The 23,393-nt window shown below is 41.9% G+C and overlaps 1 protein-coding gene across 1 annotated transcript; it reads left to right on the top strand.

Moving 5' to 3' along the window:
• On the top strand, positions 1–22,218 carry TPO (thyroid peroxidase). Its single transcript, XM_087702799.1, has 7 exons — positions 1–79; positions 1,786–2,301; positions 11,133–11,391; positions 13,404–13,574; positions 15,753–15,990; positions 17,546–17,754; positions 22,001–22,218. The coding sequence occupies exons 2-6, from the start codon at positions 1,816–1,818 to the stop codon at positions 17,748–17,750; spliced, it is 1,359 nt and encodes a 452-aa protein (XP_087558925.1). The 5' UTR covers positions 1–79; positions 1,786–1,815; the 3' UTR covers positions 17,751–17,754; positions 22,001–22,218.
• The last annotated feature ends 1,175 nt before the right edge of the window (positions 22,219–23,393 follow it).

The following is a 23,393-nucleotide window of genomic DNA, read 5'->3' as shown; positions in this document are numbered from 1 at the left end:
GATGCCAAATACAGGTACTCCTCTGCTCACGACCACAACTGAGTCTAAAATTTATGTTGCTAAGTGAAACATGTGTTAAGTGAGTTTTGCCCTATTTTACAACCTTTCTTGCCATAGCTGCTCATTGAATCACTGCAGTTGTTAATACCAGTGCAGTAAATCTGGCTTCCCCACTGATTTTGCTTATGAGAAGGTTGCATAATCCGATCACACACCTGACCCCAACGGGGCACTGCAACCATCATAAATGTGAGTCACTTGCCAAGCGGCTGGATTTTGATCACATGACCACGGGGAGGCTGCAATGGTGGTCAGTGTGAAAGATGGCCACTTTTTTCAGTAACGTCAAATGGTGTTGTAAGTCGAGGACTGCCGTATAAGAATTCCCTCTCCATACAGAATGGTTTCTCCTGCGTAGAGATCACGAAGTGCTTGTTCCTCCTTCCTTTCTGCATAACTCCAGCAACTGCACAAAGGAGTAGAAAAGAAAAAAAGAAATTCAACTTGTTCATGCATAACACGACAGAAAAGACATTCCCAGTTGTGGCATATGACAACTTGCTCTGCCACAAAAGGCTTCTCCCTTGGAAATCTGTAAGTGTGATTCCCCTCCGGAAAGAGAGATAAAGGCAGCAAAGCAGATGACATTTGGAGAGGTTTTCTTTAAGACCACAGATCAAAGGAAAGAGTTCAGTCCTCTCCTTTTATGCCCCCTCCTCCTGGTTGATTTATTTAGGTCTATAAGTCCCCACCACCATCAATATTTTTGCATATTTTGTTTTTAAATCTGCACCTTAAACTTACCCAAATGTGTGCTGGAAATAACTGGACAATCCCTGGATGTCAGCAAAAGATCCGAGTTTTCTGCAGCTAGAATTTTGCAGCTCAACTCAGATAGGATTCCCCCAATTCATAAACAAAACAAGTATAAATATCTCTGTGTGTTGTATGCTGGATATTAAAAGAAACATTTTTTTGTCTTTTAATGACCCCGTAATCCCTTACTTCAGGGGTGGAGTCAGGGCAACTGAATGGAGCTGAATGTTTCCTGGCCGGATGCCCTTCCTGTCGCCTAATGCAGAGTTCGCAGCAGATAATTACTCATTGTGCCCAGAGAGAGAAATGTCTCCCTCACTGGCAGCTTCCATCCACCCAGTTCCGGCCAGGTGCAGAGAAAGGATGACTTTGACTTCCTAGAAAGAATCTTGTTATGGCTACATATCACCCAACTCTGTATAATCCCCTCTCCCATATTCCCACAACAGAAAAGGTGGGATAATATAAAGGATAGCAGCCCTGAAGGCCAAAAAAGGAAAAACGGCTTCCAGGACTGACCCCACCCATTCGGGCTCAAGGTTGACTCATCCTTCCATCCTTCTGAGATCAATAAAATGGGGGCCCAGACTGTTGGGGGCAGCATGCTGACTTTAGACAGGGCTGTAAAAGCCCTGTGAAGCGGTATATAAGTCTACATGCTCTTGCTATTCAATAGAGGCCTTTCACGCGTGCTGATCCCTGGTGTTTGCCTTACTACAAAACACTGTTTAAAAATGGAGGTGAGCTGTAAAACGAAGTTGCACCATGGATTATAAAGTTGTACTGGAGAAGGCCTACTTCTACTGTAGGAAACACCTTTCTATTGATATGTGTGGCTTTATACCTCCTATAACTTAATAAATTAACTTAATTTATTAGTTAAATTAAAATAACTTAATAAATCTGATCCACATTGTGACTTTTAAAAAGGCTGCGCTCTTTCATGAAAATAATTCATTTGATTCACAGATCTTCTCCAACGATACATTCTCTACAAGGATGGATTGCGTCCCTTTTTATCGTTCAACGCCTTCATGCTCCACTGGCCAACGGGGGAAAGCGTTAGGAAATCTATCGGCGGAAACCCCAAGGCAACAGATGAATACAGTTACTTCCTTCCTGGATGCCTCGACTGTTTACGGCAGCACAGCTGCTGCGGAGAGCAAGCTAAGGAATCTGACCAGCGATGGAGGCCTCCTTAGAATGAACCTGCGGCATTTTGACAAAGGGCTTGGATACCTTCCTTTTGTTGACCAGGTGCCTTCTCCTTGCGCCCAAGACCCAAGGGAGGACGAAGCAGAGAGGATCGAGTGCTTCATGGCTGGAGATACCAGGTCGAGTGAAGTGCTTTCCTTGGCTGCTCTGCACACTCTCTGGTTGCGAGAGCACAACCGCCTGGCCAAAGCCCTAAAGGAGCTGAACCCCCACTGGGCTTCCGAAACCGTCTATCAAGAGACTCGCAAAGTGGTTGGTGCCCTACATCAGGTCAGTCAACGTTTGCCGATGTCTTCCTTTCGGATCCCAGTTTCTCCTTTCTGCCCATTTCATCCGGAGAAATTGGGTGGATTGCCAGGGTGTTTACTCCAACATATGATTAATGGGGCCCCAAAATTTATGTTTTTACGCAAGACGGTGGTTAAGTACATTTTGCCCCATTTTGCAACCTTCCTTGCCACAGTTGTTAAGTGGATCGCTGCAGTTAAGTGAATCTGGATCCCCCGTTGACTTTGCATGTCAGAAGGGGGCGTGCATAAGCGCACCAGCGTGCCTACCGTCCCTCTCCTACTGTCCCATTTATATGTCCTCTTTTAATGTGTTGATGGCTATGTTTTGCTTATTTATATCCATTTATTTGTGCCACGTGTTTTTATACTTGTTGACAAACAAACAAACAAACAAACAAAGGTCGAAGAAGCTGATCTCATGACCTTGGGATACTGCAACCGTCATAAATATGAACCAGTTGCCAAGCATCTGAATTTTGATCATGTGACCACGGGAATGCTGCAATGGTTGTGTGAAAAATGGCCATAAGTCACTTTCCTCAGTGCCGTTGTAATTTTGAATGGTCACTAAACGAACTGTTGTAAGTCGAGGACTACCTGCCCAGTACAACAGGCCGAGTGGTAAAATGCAATAATAGAATCCTCCTTTAATTCCAAGATGTCTTTTTCCCGCATTACGTTTTTTTACGTAAGCAGCCACCGCCACAAGCAAAGCTGCCTTGTGCTTCAGTCGCCTTTATTTAAGGTCAAACATTTGAAAAAGTAGAATTAGAATTATGTGGAGATAAGTTGCATTCAGCCTTGGTGCGAAGTAAGTTGCCATTGAACTCAGTGGACATATTTGTTGCTCAAAGTGCTTTATTGTCGTGTATTTTTGATGGCCGAGTGCTTTTATCTCTTGCATCTGAAATATTGTTTTCTCCCTCAGAGTCAAGAGCCCTTAGCAGCTGTTCCAGCAGCAACCTATCCCCACTTTAACTCCTTCTGTGTAGCTGGATATACTGCACGGAGGGCCTGTGTTCTCCCTCCCCTTTCTCAACCAAGGTCATCTTTGTTTGAATTTCAGTATATCAAGCTGTTTTCATCATTCCCCAAGGCTGCCAGAAGGAATCGTGTGTGTTTCCCCAATCATTCACCGTGTGATCACTGTGGATTTCAATATCCATTCAGATTTCCTAAGTGAAACTGGATTCTCTTGCAGGCTAATTCTGCATTCCACTGTCAGGAGTTCGATCCTGACCGGCTCAAGGTCGATTCAGCTTCTGAGATGAGTAAAATGAGGACCCAGACTATTGTGGGCCATATGTTGACTCTGTAAACCACTTAGAGAGGGTTGTGAAGCACTATGAAGTGGTATATAAGTCTACGTGCTCTCATGAAGAGCCATTGCCATCGGCCAGGCCAACTGAGAGTCACAGAAGTCTGAGGCTTCCTTTGCCCGATTTACCAAGCTCTTTGAAAATAAAAAAAGTTCAGCGGATACATTTCTAGCTGGGCTTTGCTCTTCCAGCTAGTTTTGTGCCTGTAGGTTTTCCTCTCCCCTCTCTGCCGTCTTTGAATGTGGCTCCCATCATCACACATTTGCAATCAAGGACTGTGTTTATCCACTTCTGAAACACAGCAATTCAGAGTGAAACCTCTTCAATCCTGGCACAATTCAACTGGAAGTGGGGAGGTTCCCTAAGAGGCCACCCCCGAAATTGTGAGCCTTTTACTTGAGTCTAGAAGAAATTAAGCAGGTTTGTCTCAAGTCAGGAAATCTACGTATGATTGCTCCTGCCTGAGACGCTGTGAATGGAGTCAATTTTCTTCACCTAAGAGGGCTTTAATTTTTCATCTGGGAAGGGTTAGGCGGTAGCCGTGTCTGAATCATTTTGGGAGTCAGAACTGTAGCCAGCAAATAAGCAGCCAAGTTCCAAGGGGAAATTGATTGCTGTTGCCATTGCACAACATGCAGTAATCACACCAAACAGTTTCAAAGGAAGTTGTTGACAGTCCTCCGACTTTCTGGTCTGCAACCGTAATAAAGATAAGTCTGTGTGTGATCATCCCTTGAAAGGGCCTGAAATATTCAAGCATCCTTCATTCCCCACCCAGAACTGAAGCGGAATTGCTGAGATTTCCTGCGAAGCCAATTCCTATGAAGGACCCTCTTCTGCAAGGAGTCCCTTGCTTGGTTCCTGGGGTTCTCCATCCATTGCGGCCAGCAATCTCAAACGCCGGAGGGCTTTGCCTCCAGTTCCATATCAGAATCCCCCACGTCAAGTTTAGAAGTGGTGCAGCCTGGATCTGTAGTAAGGCCGGTTGTCTTGTCGGCTTCAGAATCGATAGGTTTGCTGCTTCGTGTTCTGAAAGAAAGGTATAGCCAGGTGGGCCTCCATCCTAACAAGACAAAGACTTTGTAGTGGGAGAGCAATCCCAGGAAGAGGCCGTGGAAAGCTTTAGGCTCTTCCCAGGCAACCTCTGGGTCTCAGAGTATATTTCATTAACTCTGACTGGTAAAACCCCACTGGCCTTTACAAAAGTCCTGAAAAGTTCCTGATTCTTCCTGCAGGAATTGACCCAGGTAATAAGACTGTGGCAAATACCTGAGGTTGTATATTGCTGATAATGCAGTGTCTTTTATTATTATTTCATTGCTCTTCTTATGATTTCTTAAAATCCTTGCTAGCTGCCCAGAGTCATTTGGGCAACCACATACATTGAATGAATACCTAAATAACAATCTTGTACTTTCCTGGACAGGGAAAATCTAAATGCTTGATCTCATCTTAGTAACCTCACAGTTAAATGATTGGAATGCATTCCGTGTCAGGCTATTATTGTTGCTCTCGGAGTGGAAAATGCAGGCAATGGAAAGTTAGGGAACCAGACTGAGTGGGCCATCTGGCCATTTGTTATACTTGGTCCAACAAAGGAAAACTAGCAGTCAGAAGACATGAAAACCTCCTTAATTTCACAACCTATGAAACTTAACCATAGTTTCAACTGGGAAATTGTGATGATCTCAATCAAGCCATGTCCAAAAATGCTAGGGAATTCCTAAAAGCCTGGCACCCAGACAAATAGCAGTAGACTTATATACCGCTTCATAGGCCTTTCAGGCCTCTCTAAGCGGTTTACAGAGAGTCAGCATATTGCCCCCAACAATCTGGGTCCTCATTTTACCCACCTCGGAAGGATGGAAGGCTGAGTCAACCCTGAGCCGGTGAGATTTGAACCGCTGACCTGCTGATCTAGCAGTAGCCTGCAGTGCTGCATTTTAACCACTGCGCCACCTGGCTCTTTTTTTTAATAAGCCATCAACAGGAACATAGATATAAACAACATCTACATACCTTTTAAAAGAGACAACCAACATCCACAAAGGGAGGGGAAAGATCAAAACACCTGCCCATCAGCATCCAGATAAGCGGAAATCAAGAAGTAAACAATGCCTCAATCAAGGAACTGCCAAACAAGCTAAAAGTAAACAACCCAACTGAAGAACCTCCAAGACCATCCCCACCAACACTGAGAGGGAAGCCACTTGATATAAACAGAGAACAAGCCCTGCTTCCTACCAGCACTAATGATGTTGCCTAGTTTGGATAAGGAAATATCTGCAAGATAACAAGGTCCGAGAGCACCAAGGACCCTCCATTGTTACACCTGTGTTGAACCAACACTACTGGCTGCTTTGTGGATACTGACATCAGGATACCTGACCTGGGCAGTTAGTATTAACCTCAACAGAGTGAGTTCTGCAGCAATGCCATAGTCAATAGGGGCCATCTCAGAGTTACTTGTGCCCCTGCTATTTGGAATTTGGTTCCCTTGTGAGAAACCAGTTGGTTGGTCTTCAGATGCCTGTTAAACACCTACTTCTTCCGGTAAACCTTCCCCGTGTGAATGTGACAGAGGAATAGTTTGGTTTTCCTTTTTATCTTTCCAATATTTTTAATGGATTGTTGTATTTGATTTTAATGCCCCTTTCATTATTTTTACTATAAACTGCTTAGAGATGAGGCTGCTTGGAAAGCCACACCAACACCCAAGCCACCCAAGTCAAAGCAACAAGAAGACCAAGGAATTGTATTTTTTTTGTATACCTATTTCCCCCCCCCCTTCCCAGAAGCCCAATGTTAAAGTACTACTCATCATCTGTCTGAGAATTGCAGGTAAATGAGATCAGTCTTTGGCACATTAGAAACAGTTTAGAAAGACTCTTGTCATTTTCAGGGACACTTATTACATCTATACCAACATCAAGTTGGTAACGTAGATCATAGATCCATAACTGAAGTTGTGTTATGGGTACTTAACGCTAGCAGCTTCTAGAGTTGAACATAACAACTACGAATGTGGCACTTTCTGATTGAACTCCTGCAACTATATTCCCCTACAACTTGGGGAAAGTAAGTGAAAGAACAGCATCCTAATAGCGCAAAGAGGGAAGCTGAGAAATAAATACCAACTTTTTTTGAATCATAATACAGAATATTTATACAAATTAGAAGAACAGATTTAGCTGCTTTGTGGGATGACAGAGTAAGGAAAATGATTTTTCCCCCTGCTTGGAAAATATTGTGAACACTTCATTATAAAAACATAGTGAATTCGTAGATAACATCACTGGGGAAATTAAAGTAGAAAGACAGTACAAATGTAGGTCTCTCAAGGTCACCTCTTTCCATCCTGTTGAAATGACATTGCGCGAGGAGAATCTGAAGTTAAGAAGCGGAGGGCAAAAATTGTATCATGCAATTTCAGGTTATTTCTGAAGTCACTCCTGTTCTTGTTATGACTGTTTACTCAAGGCATACATATGCCGGCTGATCCTCAGTTCTTCGGTAGCAGATTCTGGTAGATTCAGTGCAAGTAGTCCTCGCTTACAATAGGGACTGGCAACTCTTACTAATCAGAGCAGCCATCTCTTAATTGTGCCATCACATGACCGTGATTTGTGACTTCCTGCTGGCGTCTCCATTCTCTCTGCTTGTCAGAACCCAACGATGAAGGTTGCAAATTGTGGTCCTATGACTATGGGACGTTGCAACCATTGTAAAGGTGTGCTGATTGCAAATTGCAATCACATTACAGGAAGCTGCTACAATGCCTGTAGTTTCCAGAACTAGCCATAAGCCTTGATTTTCAGCATCATCATAACTTCAAGGAGAGGAGGAGGAGGGGAGGGGAAGAGATAGCAGTGACATAACTACACTTGGAAGAAATGGAGGAGGCAGATCAAGGGTTTTATCAAACTAAGAGGAAAAAGTAGGGTAAGAAAGATATTCAATGGCAGGCAACCTTGAAAACGCAGTAAGAACACAATACATTCACAATTTCATTTATATGGGGTTTTTTCTCTCTCTTCTGTATACTGTTTCTATTTACTAACCGATTAACACCACAGTGAACATCTGAAACAACTAAGGAAGACAAAAGTTTCTTTCCTATCTGTTTGGGATAGAAAATTGTCCTAGCCATTCTGGTTAGATTTGCTGTGAGAGTTGACTTAAAGGTGGAGTTCCTTTGTTGGAGAAGGCCATAGTTGCTGACTGAGAGATTCTGACTCGGGACCAGTGAAGAAGCTACTCTTTCTGTCCAAAAGTATCTGACAGAAAAGATTGGACCTCTAATTGAGGAAACCTTCACCATGTAGCCATTCAAGCTGATAAGGGAGCCCAGCAGCTGCCAAGAGCTTCAGGTAAAGGTCTCCACAGATGTTTGGCAAGTATATTGCTTTTCCTGGGTCTAGAAGGGATACGACTGATACGAATGAGGCAGAAGAAGATCTTATACTTTTTCCTGGTTCCGATGGATGGTCTAGACCAGGGAGCCCAGAACTCTGGCAGTTGAAGTCCACAAGTCTTAAAGTTGCCAAGATTGGAGACCCCTGAAGCAACAAGTATAAACTATGAGGTCTCCCTGAGGGACCAGAGTTCAAAATTATAGAAAGGGAATTTAGCCATAACAACCACGTGGCTTAGTGAAGGGCCCAAATGCATGTTTAAATTGACATTTTTATGAGCCAACTCAAGTGTAAAAATTTAAAAATAAAAAACCCTGCCAGCATTTTTGCTCCAGAGTCGATACCCGGTAGAATTCTGTGGAAGATGGCATCTAGGCGTTTGCTAGAACATTATACCGATCCTGCCATTTTGCAATTTAGCGATTTCTGTAAGAAGCTCAAATGCTCATTTCTCTTTTACCCCGTTCCGTTGGGAAGGCCGCCTGCTAAAGATCTAATCTCGGCTCCACTGTTTCTCATTTAATTCCTATAATGAAAAAGGCAAAAGAATCCTCCATTTGCTCTTCTCCAAATACCTTTTTAATTTTCCAAGGCCTTTGCAAAGCAGCCACACCGAAGCTGATGCTCATCACTGGCGGCAGTCCTTCCATATCTTCTGCCTTTTTCCTTTTCCTTTCAGAGGGCTCCGCTCAATTTAGGTCACTCTTGTATTGCAAAGATAAAGGCTTTTATTTCTTTATTTTCCCCTGAATAAGACTGGGTGTCTCCGAAGTACAATAGGAACCATTCCTTGCCAGAAAGGCTGACTGAATGGAGACTATCGGCTGTTATTCTTTTCTTTTGCCGTGATGTAAGGCAGAGTTGAGCTCAGTTTGAACAGTCTGGCCCAGATGGGATTTCTGAAAACATCCTGATTTAAAGAGATGCCCACATCACGCTTATGGGCCTGTTTGCTGCAAGACTTACTGTTCCAATTCTGAAGGTCTCATAGAAATGTTATAGCAACAGCACTTAGATTTATATGCCATGTCAAAGTGCTTTATAGCCCTCGCTGAGCTGTTTACAAATGTGTAATGATGAGAGCCACATTCAAAGATGGCGGAGCGGAGAGAGGAAACCCTAATGGCACAAAACTAGCTGCAAGAGCAAGGCCCAGCTTTTTATTATTAAAAAGCTTGGTAAAAGGGCAAAGGGAAGCCTCAGGCTCATGTGACTTTCAGTTGGCCTGGCCAATGGCAGTGGCACCTAGACTTATATATTGCTTCACAGTGCTTTACGGGCCTCTCTAAGCGGTTTACAGAATCAGAATATTGTCCCCAACAATCTGGGTCCTCATTTTACCCACCTCGGAAGGATGGAGGGCTGAATCAACTGTGAGCTGGTGAAAATCGAACTGTTGGGCAGTCAGCAAAATTAGCCTGCTGAATTTTGACCACTGCACCACCATGCCATCTGGGATTACTTTCTACATACAGTACACTCTCTTTTTCAGAAGTGTAACCTGCCATGATATGCTTTGAAGGATTATTTTAAATAAATGCATAAATACATAAGGATGTATCAGCTCAGTACCTCGAGATTCCCCAAATATTTTACACGGCAGCCACTCCGAATCCTTTTCATCACGGACCCTGATCAGGGATTGCAGCAGTTGGTTAGTCCAATAATCAGCTGTCGGTGTTTGGCAAAGAAAACCACTGGGGTTTCCCTGAGAAGTTATTAAATCCTTGTTTCTCCAGATTGCTCAGGTTAAACAGAAATGCTGGTTGTTGTTGCTGGGCCTTTCAAAGATGAGATCTTCTAAGTCCTACTGGGAAGTAGGATTATGATTACTTTTGTGCCTTGTGTGGTTGATCCTATCAACTGTAGTAACCTGTTTGTGAGTTCGCACAGGGCAATGAGAAGAGAGGAGAAATATATAAAGGCAGCAATAATATAATTTTTTTAAAGGTTGGCTCTTCCAGCAAGGTAATTTGGCCTCTGCTGAGCCAGCATTATATACTGTTGCAAGAAGATTGATTTCTTAATCTCTCCCCCATCAGTAGAACAGGTATGGGCGGAAGATAGATGACAGAGTTTCTAATTCTGAATTAACACCTTGCTAAGGCTGCTGAAATGAAAAACCCTTCGATTAATCAGCAACGGACGTAGATCTCGGCTCCAGGACTGAAAAACGCCTTCCTAAATGGAGTATTTAGTGGGACATGATTGGTTTAGCATTTGGAGCACACGATTGCTTTGTCGTTCAGGAGCATTTCTTTGATTGATGCCTTCTAAGGATTAAGAAAAGACACACGAAGCAGATCTGAAGAGCTTTCCCACTCCCGGGCCAGAATTTATCATAGGACCATCATGCCGGTGCAAGAGAAACATCTGTCCTGGTCGTAAAAATCAGGTGTGGTCATGTGATGACCCGCTTAATGACTGGAATGACTTACAACTGCAATTGCAGGTTCTGTTGTGGTTGTGAGTTAAGGACCGCAGGCAAGGTTTTCTTGACAGCATAGGAGAAACTTTCATAGATCAATCAATCTTTATTACCATGATAGGCCATCATATACCGTACTTGCAGAGAGAATGTGCTTGATTTCTCTCAAAAGGCTGAGCCGAAAGGATGTCTCTTCACACTTCTAGCACATACAATGAGATCCGGGAGGGTGGCCTGGTACTCATCAATAAACCTATGGCATTATGGAAGCATTTGCTAAAGAATTTCTATAACCCAATATGAGGCTTTGGATGGCTATGGGTTTTCTGGGGATAATTGTAAATGGCCTTATCAGATGGATTTTGGGAGCACTTTATCATAAAATCTGCCCACAATTTCATTCAGGAAAGAAGCCTTTCATCAAAAACCAGGTGAGTGGCCATAAACCTGAAAGCAAGTTGCTCAAAGCCAGAGTTTCCGATGGAATTCAATGAAATCATCTCTACTGCCTGATATTGTCCAAAGAGTCACTTTCTGTGGGAATGTTGGGATTTGGGTAAAAGCAGCCCAACGTTTCTTGATAATAGTTTGTCCTTCCTAAAACACTGTCGGGGGTTTCCCTTATTTCCCTTCTTATTTATTCCTTCAGATTATTACCATCAGGGATTACATTCCCAAGATCATCGGTCCGGATGCTTTCGAACAATACATTGGTCCGTATCAAGGCTACGATCCCACAATCAACCCAACAGTCACCAACGTATTTTCGACCGCAGCCTTTCGCTTTGCTCACGCTGCAATTCATCCACTGGTGAAGAGGCTCAACCCGCGGTATAAGGAAGACCCAACGCTTCCTAATCTTTACTTGCATGAGGCCTTTTTCACTCCCTGGAGACTCATTAAAGAAGGTGCTTCTGTAATGCAGTTACATCCACTAACATGGCTACAATATTCTTCCTAATTGAAATTTCCTTTCAAAGAAAAGGTTTTGTTTTCATCCCAACATTGTTCTGACTGCTGAATCATTAGCTGACACATTTTGGTTTCCTGCTTCTAGCTGGTAGAATTAATTACGCACCCTTTTCATTTATGTTGGCTTTTTGAATAAATTTGGCTTGTCAAATGGGTTACAATCCAGGGTGGAATAAGGATATGTGTGTACATACTGCAAGGTGTATATGAAATGTAATCAAAACTCATACTTTCTGAATTATTTCAATAACTTTTGTTTATTCCAAAGGTCTAGACTAATTTTTACACTATTACAAACAGAATATCAATAATACCTAAATCCCAATTTACATTGCAGGGATAGGAAACAAAAAAAATCCTCCAGAGGTTGCTGGATGTCTTCCAGGAAACCCAACCAGTAACGGTGCAGGTTTTCTGGATAGTAGCTCAGCGAGATCAGAAAGCCTTCACTATGGATATCTTGTTTCTGAAGAGGTCGATATAGTGATCGATAAAGAAGAAAATTTGTAATTCAGAGTTGAAATGAAGGGTCCTTGATGCCCTCTGAGCTTGCTTGTTTTCTTACAGATGTTTCATTACTCAATCTAGGAAACTAGGGAGCACTGTTGATGCTAGCTAGTAATGAAAGGTCTGCAAGAACCAAGGACCCTTCATATATGGTGGCATAAACAGAGGTGGGATTCAAATTGTGAGCCGCCCTGAGTCCCCTTCGGGGAAAAGGGCAGCATATAAATGCAATAAATTCAATTCAAATTCAATTCAATTCAAATAATTTAACAACTAATTCTCTGCCCTAATGATTTCTTCCAACAACCAGTTCACCAAACTGCTCAGAAAGTTAACAACCCATTCTCCCAAAGTGGTGCGAACTGGCTGAATCCCATCACTGGGTATAAGGCTGTGGGATAGGTGCCTCCACCATCCTTTGCTTCCTTATGTAGTAATAGTACTAATTGTGAGAGGGATCTTGGAATCCTGGTGGACAATCATTGAAATATGAGCCAGCAGTGTGCAACAGCTGCCAACACAGTTCTAGGCTGCATAAAAAGAGGGATAGAATCAAAATCCCATGAAGTGTTAACACCAATTTATAATGCCTTGGTAAGGCCACACTTGGAATACTGAATTCAATTTTGGTCTCCATGATGTAAAAAGATGTGGAGACTCTAGAAAGAGTGCAGAGAAGAGCAACAAAGATGATTAGGGGACTGGAGGCTAAAACATATGAAGAACGGTTGCAGGAACTGGGGATGTCTAGTTTAATGAAAAGAAGGACTAGGGGAGACATGATAGCAGTCTTCCAATATCTCAGGGGCTGCCACAAAGAAGAAGGCGTCAAGCTATTCTCCAAAGCACATGAGAGCAGGACAAGAAGCAATGGGTGTAAACTAATCAAGGAGAGAAGCAACTTAGAACTAAGGAGAAATTTCCTGAGAGTTAGAACGATCAATCAATGGAACAACTTGCCTCCAGAAGTTGTGAATGCTCCAACACTGGAAGTTTTTAAGAAGATGTTGGATAACCATTTGTCTGAAGTGGTGTAGGGTTTCCTGTCTAGAAGACCTCCAAGATCCCTTCCAACTCTATTATTCTATTACATTCTCAGCTTAATGGAAGTTCACTTAGCAGACTTTGAATGCAAGGGACACTTCTGTGCAGGCATAAATTCCCAATTGCCATTTTACACATTCATTTGGATGCAGTGAACTTTTGGTCTTAACTCATAGCCTCCCCCCACCCCCTTAGCCTGTTAAATCAAGAGCTTAGCATACAATTTATAAAGAAAAGTTTATGCATAAATGTGTATAACTGACCTAATGATATTTTAAAAAATAGTTGTAATGACAGGTAAGTTATTTTTCTTGGGTAGTTGATGAAATCTTTCATGTAAAGTCTCATCCCCACTAACATAGCTTCTTATAAATGCTACTTATTTTTGTGGTCGAAGGTGGTTTGGATCCCTTGCTAAGAGGAACACTAACAACTGCGGCAAAACTTCAGGTCCAGGACCAACTGCTGAATGAAGAATTAACGAAGAAGCTCTTCGTGTTGTCCAACAATGCTTCCTTGGACTTATCCTCCCTTGATTTGCAACGGGGGCGTGATCATGGGCTCCCAGGTACATTGGTGTGCTTTTTTTAAAAAAAGATGTTCTATGTCAACATTAGAATGAAACAGGCTGGGTATTTCCTTCTCTGACCTGAATATCAGTTATGATTATTCAAAGCTATTCTTTTCCTGAAGGGGTTGGAAAAATGAGTTTCATGTAATGCTGGTTTTGCTTTATCACAGAAGTGGTCAAACTTTGGGATGGATCAAGTATGTGGGGCTACTAATGCTTGCTACCAGCAGCCAGTGACAGCAGAGAAATTGTGGTCCAAAAGTACAAGAAATGACAATTTCCCTGCCTCTGTTTGTGAGGAACAGCCTTCTTTGATTCAGAAGATAATCAAAGGACATAATGGGGAAGATTTAACATTTGTTTACCATCCACCTTCCCCATAAATTGACTGATAGATCTGCTGCAAAGAAGTCATAAGATGAGAGTTCTTGGCTGAGGCAGTTACACCAGAATCAGAATAGATTCCATTAAGGTATGCAAGTATGTCATGTGACTGTAACTCTTAAAAGCTTACCTGGTGGGTGCAGAGAGCAACTGTGGGAACACATAAAAAGTGTGGTTACTTTAAAGAGCTGCAGACAAGGGCTGCTCTGCCTTTCCATCACGGTCGAGTGCACCAAGCTGTATTTTTCAAAGTATAAGATGAACCATTTTCCTCAAAAAGGAAAAAAAGAAAAAAAAAAGAGGGTGAAAATCTGGGTGCATCTTATACAGTGAATGCAGCATTTTTGGTCTCCTGAAACCCCACCCCATTTTTCAAAGAAAAGGATGTGCAGAGGGTTTGGGAGGCCTGCAGAGGGCTCCTAGGGGCTGGGGAGGACAAAAGTGAATGAAAATTGGCCCATTTTTCACAAAACGGGGGTGTTTTGCCCTCCTCGGCCCCCAGGAGCCCTCTGCAGGCCTCCCACACCCTCTGCATGCCCCATTTTTTGCACCACCACCCCAAACAACAACAACAACAACATGGTGTGCAGAGGGTGTGGGAGGCCTGCAGAGGCTCCTGAGGGCCGGGGAAGATAAAACCCTTTTTTTCAAAAAAAAAAAAATCTTTTCAAAATCTTGGTCCGTCTTATAGTCCAAAAAACATGCTATGTCCTAAAATCTATAGAGATTGCCTAATCTGCTCTGGGTAGGTTTCTCTCTTTTCTATAGCATTCATTTTCCTACTTAACTAAACCTTTTGATATCAGGCGAAGCCTGATCCATTCACGGTTTCAGGGCTCTCGTTTTTCAATCCGCCACCATCAATTTCCAATCCTCTTTCCAATGTTTTATATAATTCACCTCAATCCCAGTCCCTCTGCTTTAATTAATAGAATAGAGCTACTGTAACACTCTGGCCCTGAAGATTAGCTGTTAATAGTGAGCTTGACACCTTTCAGCCGCAAACTCCTGAAAAGCCCTAAATCAAATTAAAGATTGGTTTGCCGTCATGATAAGCAGGACCAAGCAGGACTTATTAACAAATCCAGTTACAGCCGTCAGCATTTCCACAAACATGTTTTGCAGAAAAAATGCCTCTACGGACAATGCTGGTGGATCAGAGGGAGGCTGAAGGCTGTGTTGGCACAATGTAAGATGAAGACGAGGCAAAATATTTCCTGTCCCACAGCGTCATTTGCATGGGCTTGCGGATTTGAACTGGCAAGGCCTCCTGTCACTCAAATCCCCCCTCAAAGCCTTTTTCTCTCCGATTCTTGGGCCGGTTTCAATCCAAACTCAATGCTTGGCCCTAAAATTACATCGGATAGGTTGGCCACACAGCCAATGTGATTTTTTGAACAAGCAGATGGGATTCCAATATGACAAATACATTCTTTATGCCAATGACTTTGTCTAGTATTTGTTTTTTTTAATACTAGAAAAAGTCCACAGTTGCTCTAAGCTCAGTTTACACATGGATTGGGACATATCAGTATGTAGGCTTGACAGGAAAATTGAATGTTGGTACTGCTGCCACATCACTTGCATCGCATTGCCATGAAAACTGCACTCTTGTATCCGTATAGTCCCAAGGATTCTCACTCGACAGAAAGCTTTTGGTACCACAATTATGATTTCGTGGAGGCAGGGGTTCGTGTCTTTTAGAGCTGATGGTCCACATGGTTACGGTACTTTTGTAGAGCTAGAAAAGAGAGATGGGTTTGAATCTTACTGTGTATGCAATATCTGCAGGTTATAATGATTGGCGAGAATTCTGTGACTTGCCGAGGCTGAGGACTGAACAGGAGTTGATGACAGCAATAGAGAATAAAACCGTTGTCCAAAGAATTATGGAACTCTACAGAAGCCCCGAAAATATCGATGTCTGGCTGGGGGGAATCGTAGAAACTATTCACCCTGATGTCAGAACCGGCCCCTTGTTTGCATGTCTCATTGGAAAGCAAATGAAAGCGTTGAGAGATGGCGATAGGTAAGCTTTACTGTACCTGCACTATTGGATTACCCTTGCTGTTACAGAACAGACAAGGTGAGCCATTTAGATAACTGGAGTCAAAAGATTTGGTGATCTTCAGCCCAGTGAAGCCCTTCCTTCCTTCCTTCCCCTTCCTCCCACCTTCCTCCCTCCTTCCTCCCTCCCTCCCTTCCTTGCTTTCTCTCTCCCTCCTCTCTTCTCCCTCCCCTTCCCTCCCTCTCCCTCCCTTCTACCTTCCTTCCCTATTTCCTCCCCCTCCTTCCTTCCTCCCTCCCTCCCTTCCTTGCTTTCTCTCTCCCTCCTCTCTTCTCCCTCCCCTTCCCTCCCTCTCCCTCCCTTCTTCCTTCCTTGCTTCCTTATTACTATCACCACATTGCTATCATCATTACACCACCACCATGAATTATGTTAGCAGCTGGAAGTTACAGCTTCTGCCAAGGAGGAATAATAAACCCTCTGTGACTTATGGAATTGGACTCAGGATACCCAATAGCACCCAAGGACTCAATATCCCATCACATAGCTAATATTCTCTGCCAATAAGCACCAGGAATCTCTTTGCAGATACTCAAATATCAGTGCAAAGATCTATGGGTTGGAGGTAAGCAAGTCTGCGTTCGAGACCCGAGTGCTGCTGTGTGATGGGATGAGCTCCCGTCATTCACTCCAGCTCCTTGGTGGGGACATGATAGGAGCCCCCTTGGGCAGCCCCTGGACAATGGTGATGTCACTAGCTAATCTTTTCAACCCGGAAGTGCCTTAAACGATACCCCTGACATGAACAAGATGGGGGGAGTGCAAAGATCTGCAGTGGATAAGACTGTCAGAAACAGATATACAGTGGAACCTCCGGTCACGACCGTAATCCGATCCAGGACTTTCATCACAATCCAATTTGGTTGTGACTGGAAGTGAGACTGACTGCGCATGCGCATAAAAAATGGCATGGCAGGGGAAATTGCCTCGGCTGTGTTTGTTTGCCACCTGAGTGTGTCTTCACAACCAGAGTCGAACATTTGGGGATTTTGGGGTCGGCCCCCGATTAGGTCATGGTCAGAAGCGTTCGTGGCCTGAGGTTCCACTCTACCTGTAATGCTGTCCATGTGAGCCAGGAGTCTGCTTTACTAGGGAATTGTTGATTGATGGAAGCCAAACAATTACAGTACAAACATCTTCTTGGTGTTCACGCTGAAAGCACATCGTTTCCAGTAGAAAAATATCATTGGAGCAACCTTGACAAACGCTGACATGCTCAGTGCTGTGTGTCTTTTGTGCCTGAACAAAGTTGCATTTCCCCCAGATGGTGATCTAGAATTGCATTCAGTATTCTTATTACTACACCATTAAATCCATAATTCCATATCCTTTGATGCAACGTATAATCCTTAGTCATTCATGAGATTCTATTTTGTAATATTCCACTCTCTACCCAAATTTTAATCCATTTCTAGCCATGTCCTGATTCATATTTCAATATCAGCAAATGTAGTTCTATGAAATCGGGATATACACTGATAGATTGTCATTGTATTGGGATCTTCCTTCCGTGCAGATTTTGGTGGGAGAACATCAATATTTTTACCGATGCTCAAAGGCAGGAGCTTGGAAAATATTCTTTATCCAGACTTATCTGTGATAACACAGGCTTGATGGAAGCAACTCCTGACCCTTTTCTACTTGGGAAATTTCCTGAAGATTTTGTGTCATGTGAAAATCTACCTAGCATTAATTTAGGACCTTGGCGTGAAGTCCTTTGACCAGGTAACTTGAAAACTAATAACAGATTCATCTACGAGTGTTTATTGATAAATACATTCTATTTCATTTTCCAGGTTGAAAAACACAGGATTGCTGCCTTAATTTTAGTTAGGGATATTTGCAAACAAAAAAAATACATGGAATGTTTTGAAGGTTGGAAGCAACATGTCTTAATTTCTTCTGCCAGCAATTATAAGTAGAACTTCTTGCATTGCATGAAAGGAGGGTGTGAAATCCAACTGGTTCTGGCAGTTTCTGGAGAACCAGTAGCAGAAACTCTGAGTAGTTTGGAGAACTTGCAAATTTGGCTGGCCCCAGAATGGGATGGGAATGGGGATTTTGCAGTATCCTTTCCCTGCCATGCCCACCAAGCCACGCCCACAGAACCGGTAGTAAAAAAAATTGAATTTCACCACTGCATGAAAGGATTATGAAAATATGCATGAAATATTGCTCACAATAGTGTCAGTAGCTCTGGTGTTATTGACCAGAGTGCCACCCTTGTTAATGTACACACACTGATACTGTGGATTCCCTACAAATGCTACTGGCACAGAATTAACCTTTTGTGAAGCTTTCCTTATTAAGAATCTAAATTACACCTAGCAAATTGAATTTACTTTCACATATAGGCATGGAACAGGATTAGATTAAAATCAAGAATTGCCTTTTAATTATGTTGCTGAATCTCTCAAAAGCTTGCCAATGCAGCATTTATATACCTGCCAAATTTAAAGAAATCAGGAGTAATACAATGGAATCAAATCCAATTAATTCAATGATTGAATATATTGGCAAGGAGAACATGCTGTATGTATATTCATGCAGACAACCAGCTACAGGAACTGTGGTGGTGCAGTGGTTAGAACAGAGGTGGTATTCAACAGGTTTTGACCACTTCTGGAGAACCAGTAATGGAAATTTTGAGTAGTTCCGAGAACCGGTAAATATCACCTCTGACTGGCCCCACCCCCATCTATTCTCTGCCTCCCGAGTACCAGCTGATCAGGAGGAAATGGGGATTTTGGAGTATTCTTCCTCTGAAGTGAGGAGGGAATGGAGATTTTACAGTATCCTTCCCCTGCCACGCCCACCAAGCCACGCCCACAGAACCAGTAGTAAAAAAATTTGAATCCCACCACTGGGTTACAATGCAGTACTGCAGGCTACTTCTGCTGACTGCCGGCTGCCTGCAATTTGGCAGTTCAAATCTCACCAGGCTCAAGATTGACTCAGCCTTCCATCCATCCGAGGTCAGTAAAATGAGGAGCCAGATTGTTAGGGGCAATAGGCTGACTCTGTAAACTGCTTAGAGAGGGCTGTAAAGCACTGTGAAGTGGTATATAAGTCTAAGTGTTATTGCTACTGGAACATCCTCAGCATCTCTTAAATATACATGATTTTGCAGCAGAAACCAAGGCTACTGGATCTGAAATGCAGAACTCTGGACAGTTGGTAAATAGCAGTAGACAGGACTCCATATATGACAATCCTCCAGAAGTTATTATTCCAGCTGCAACACAGAATATGATATGGCTCCCTAAATAAGTCAGAGTTGGGTTATAAGTCACGGTAGGTCATAATTGGTTTAATTATGGCTTATTTGAGAAATCAGAATTGGATTCACACAAGTTAAGTCATAACCATGGTTTACAAAGCAGAGAAGCAGATTTCTCCCTGCCTTTAAATGAAACAAACTTTGTATGGCTTGTACCAATGTGTTAACCAAAGTAATCTCTCTGAGAGACGTACTCTGGCACGACAGGCATACCTTTAGGGTTCAAGGGGAATGAAAAGTTGATTTCTTCATATTATTAACAAATATAAATTTCCTTACCTGGAGGTTGTGAGATCTTTTATGGAAAAAATGCAGTTCCTTATGGCCTTGCTCAGAAAGAAAAAAAAGACTTTATCCATTCTCTGGTATAAGCTCCAAAGCAGCAAATAGCTTATAAGGATATAGCTAGAAGATAATATATTTGTATGCTTTTTTTCCTTGTAAAAATATTGGCAAATTTAAATGACAATGGTGAGCACCAAGTTGAGTCATTACTTGGTTAGAATAACAACTCAACAGAAGGCTTTCTTTAGAACAGCTTTATAAGTTGTCTGCATAAAAGACATTCATAAAGTAAAGTCAGGTATCATTATGCAAGCACTGAATGAGGCAATTAAGAAAAACAGTATTTCAACAGTTTAAGAAAATACAAACTGTACAAAAACACATATTGCAAAAGAAATGCCCAAACTTATGGTGAAGAGTAATTTGGGGGTATATGTAGCAAGTGTACTAAACCTGGAAAAGTGCTGCCTATCATTTTTAAAAATTATCATGGTGGGAGGTTCATTGGGAGATAAAATCAGATGTTATATTTATTAGGCAGTGGGTAAATAACAAAATAATTACTAGCTGTTGGTCAGTTTGACATTGATTAAGGGTAAAGAAATAAAGATAGATAATAGCAATAGCACTTGGACTTACATATTGCTTAATACAGCACTCGCTCAACCTATTGCCCCATACAATCTGGGTCCTCATTTTACCAATCTCAGAAGGATGGAAGGCTTGAGTCAACATGAGGCAGTCAGGATCGAATTCCAAACTGTGGGCAGAGTTTGCCTGTAATACTGCATTCTTAACCACAGTGCCACCAATTAATAATGCATTAATTGTGGCAAAATAAAATAGTAAAAAAATTATGCAAATTTTCAGGTTCTCCAGAATTCTCTTTGACATAGGAGGTTACCAAAAGTGGTGAAAATTTTAAGAGGAAAGCATGAAAGTCAAGAAAGCATATAAATAAAATCAACATCAAAAAATCAACAACATCAACATAAATCACATTTAATATTCCAGCCATCAAAGTTGACATTAGGTCAAGACTGCTAGATTGAATGTATTAAGTCATGATTACATGTTAGCGGTGTCAAGTTACATCTACCATTAGGAAACCGGAAAAAATATTTCTACCCCAGCTTTGGAAACACCAAGGCTACTATAGTAATCCACAACAGTCTCTCTCTGTGTGTGTACATATATATAATCCCTGTTATATATGCAATAAAGAAATTATTATTAGGTTGCAATAAGTCTTTTTAAACTCACTATATTGTTTTGTTTTTTGTATTGTACAGTATATGTGGGACTTCTGTATTCAGCAAATATATTGCTGTAAAAGGCTATCCTAGGTTTCTGTTCCTAACCATGATGGTGCTAAAATAAGTAAACAGGCATTATAACACTGCAATGCAAGTTCTGTCCTTTAGGATGTGAGTTTTGCTGTCACTAGCAAGTATTTAGGAACAGAGTTTGTGATGCAGGCTGTATTCCGTTCAGTGGTAGGTTTCCATATTTTTTACCACCGATTCGCTCACACACACACGTGCACATGGGCACGATGCTTCTACACATGCCTCCTGCCACCGTTACTACTGGTTTGTCCGATCCAGGCCAAAGTGGGAGCAACCCCCCTCTGATTCCTTTCCACCACAAAGTCAGAGGTGGGTTTCACCTAATTTTATCACTGAATCGCCACGCACTGAAAATATGAGTGCACACCTTCCGCGCATGTGTGCAGCCTTCCGTGCATACGCTTTGCTCACACAATGCTTACTTAGAAACGTGGCTAAATAGGATGGCATAGCGCCAGGGCAGGTGGATGGGGTGGCCCCATCCACAGGTCACCACTATGGGTTCACCCAAACCAGTCCAAACCACCTGAATACCACCACTGCACAAAGTTGCTTATGATTCATGGAAACACTGTCGCCTGAATAAACAATACAAAATATTTATTAATTGTTCCTTCAACAGCCAAATAAGCTGATTAATAGGAACCCTTGAAAATTATTACATCAAGGCAAAAGAAAAAACAAAGATATTACAAGGCTGTTCCTAAGTTTGCTACTTGCAGTAATTATTGTGCATTTAATTTTTCTCATTTGTCGCAGAATTTCATAATGTTATCAGTGCAATAAAAGCTCTCTGGATTTTATAAAATATGAAGGTATGAATTTGGAAAAAGACGTATTTGTACGTAACTGCATGCACTGTTATACAAAAAATCTGGCTTTCACAACTGAGTATGTCAGTATGAGTTAAATGTCCCTTAAATTATAAGAATAATAATTTAGTGGAGCAGAGAATAAGGCTTCTATTTCAGTATTTAAAGCCATCACCATCAACCAAAGTTGATCCATGGACATTCATGTGCCTGGTTTTCACCTCATGTTCTGTTTTTACTTTAAGAATTGCAACCTGGTTCTCCAGTCAAAGAGGAACATGAGGACTTCATCCATTGCTTAAAAGCTGGAAAATCTTCAGTGATCCACTCCTGCCAACAAAGATATAAGCTACTTGGACCAAAAAAAATATCCTGCTCGAAAGGGAAATGGAATTCAGAACTGCCATTCTGTCAAGATGCTTCTCTTTTTAAAACCTGATATTTTCATCACAATTAAATATTTCAACATAGCCCTAATAAATGTCATTCCTTTTGTTTTTATCTAATGTGTTTCTCCAAAAATAAGGCAAAGCCTTGGGTTTTTTTTTGACTCCCGAAATAAGCACTTGGTCTTATTTTCAGGGAGGTCTTTTTATTTTTGAGGTGCAGGAGACGGAGAACATGATCACTTCATGGCTGCTGCAGTGTTGCAATATTTTCACGGGAGGGCTTATTTTAGCGCATGTGCTCAAAAACCCGATTGGGCTTATTATCTGGGGAGGTCTTATTTTCAGGGAAACAGGGTACATATTTTTATTTTAAAAATTATATGAACAAAAGCAAAACATAAGAACATATGTAAAGGAAAGTTAATGAAAAGATGCAAAAGGTGTGAGAAACTATACAAATAAATATAAATGTGAATCAAAGGTTGCAATGAGATTCATGTGAAGTCTGTTCGAGAGCATATAATTCAGTTTTAAGAAATCTTTGGCAGATTTAATTGTAGATAGTTCTTAACTCACTACCACAATGGAGCCCAGAATTTCTGTTGCTAAGAGATACTAAGTGAGACAGTTGTTAAGGGACTCTTGTCCCCTTTTACTATCACTCCTGCCACCATTGTTAAGTGAATCTGTGCAGTTGTTAAGGTAATAACATGGTTGTTAAGTGAATTTGGCTTCCTCATTGACTTAGCTCAGTGTTTCTCAACCTTGGCAACTTGAAGATTCCGGACTTCAACTCCCAGAATTCCCCAGCCAGCATTACACCAAAGCAATAAATTAACTTCTGCTAGAGGAATCGGAGCAAATTTCTTGAAATAATTAACAGACATACTCAAAATAACAGAAAACACAGTTACAGGCTGGTGTTCCTAGCCAAGATGTCGTCTGAATGATTTCTGTTGGAGAGAAGGATTCCCTTGAATGCACGGGGTGGGGATGAGGGATTACCCATCCTTAAAGGGAGGAAAGAATCCCACGGATGGTTTGGACCAAGTTCATGATGGTGACCTTATTCTTTTATGATTTTTGGTCATAACAAAGATGGAGGAGTTGGACTTGGATTTGCATATCCATTCCTCAAGAAAGCCAGAGGGGCTGGTCTCATGTCCTTTGTGTTCTGAGATTATTAGTCCAGACCGTACTTGTTCCTCAATACTTGATTTAATTTTATTTTTTAAAATTAATTTCCCCC

Source organism: Thamnophis sirtalis, unplaced genomic scaffold (genome assembly GCF_051295495.1).
Source record: "Thamnophis sirtalis isolate CommonGarterSnake01/CBP01778 unplaced genomic scaffold, rThaSir2_p1.2 scaffold_16, whole genome shotgun sequence".
Taxonomy (NCBI): Eukaryota; Metazoa; Chordata; class Lepidosauria; order Squamata; family Natricidae; genus Thamnophis; species Thamnophis sirtalis.
This window is presented reverse-complemented; position numbering and strand designations above follow the sequence as displayed.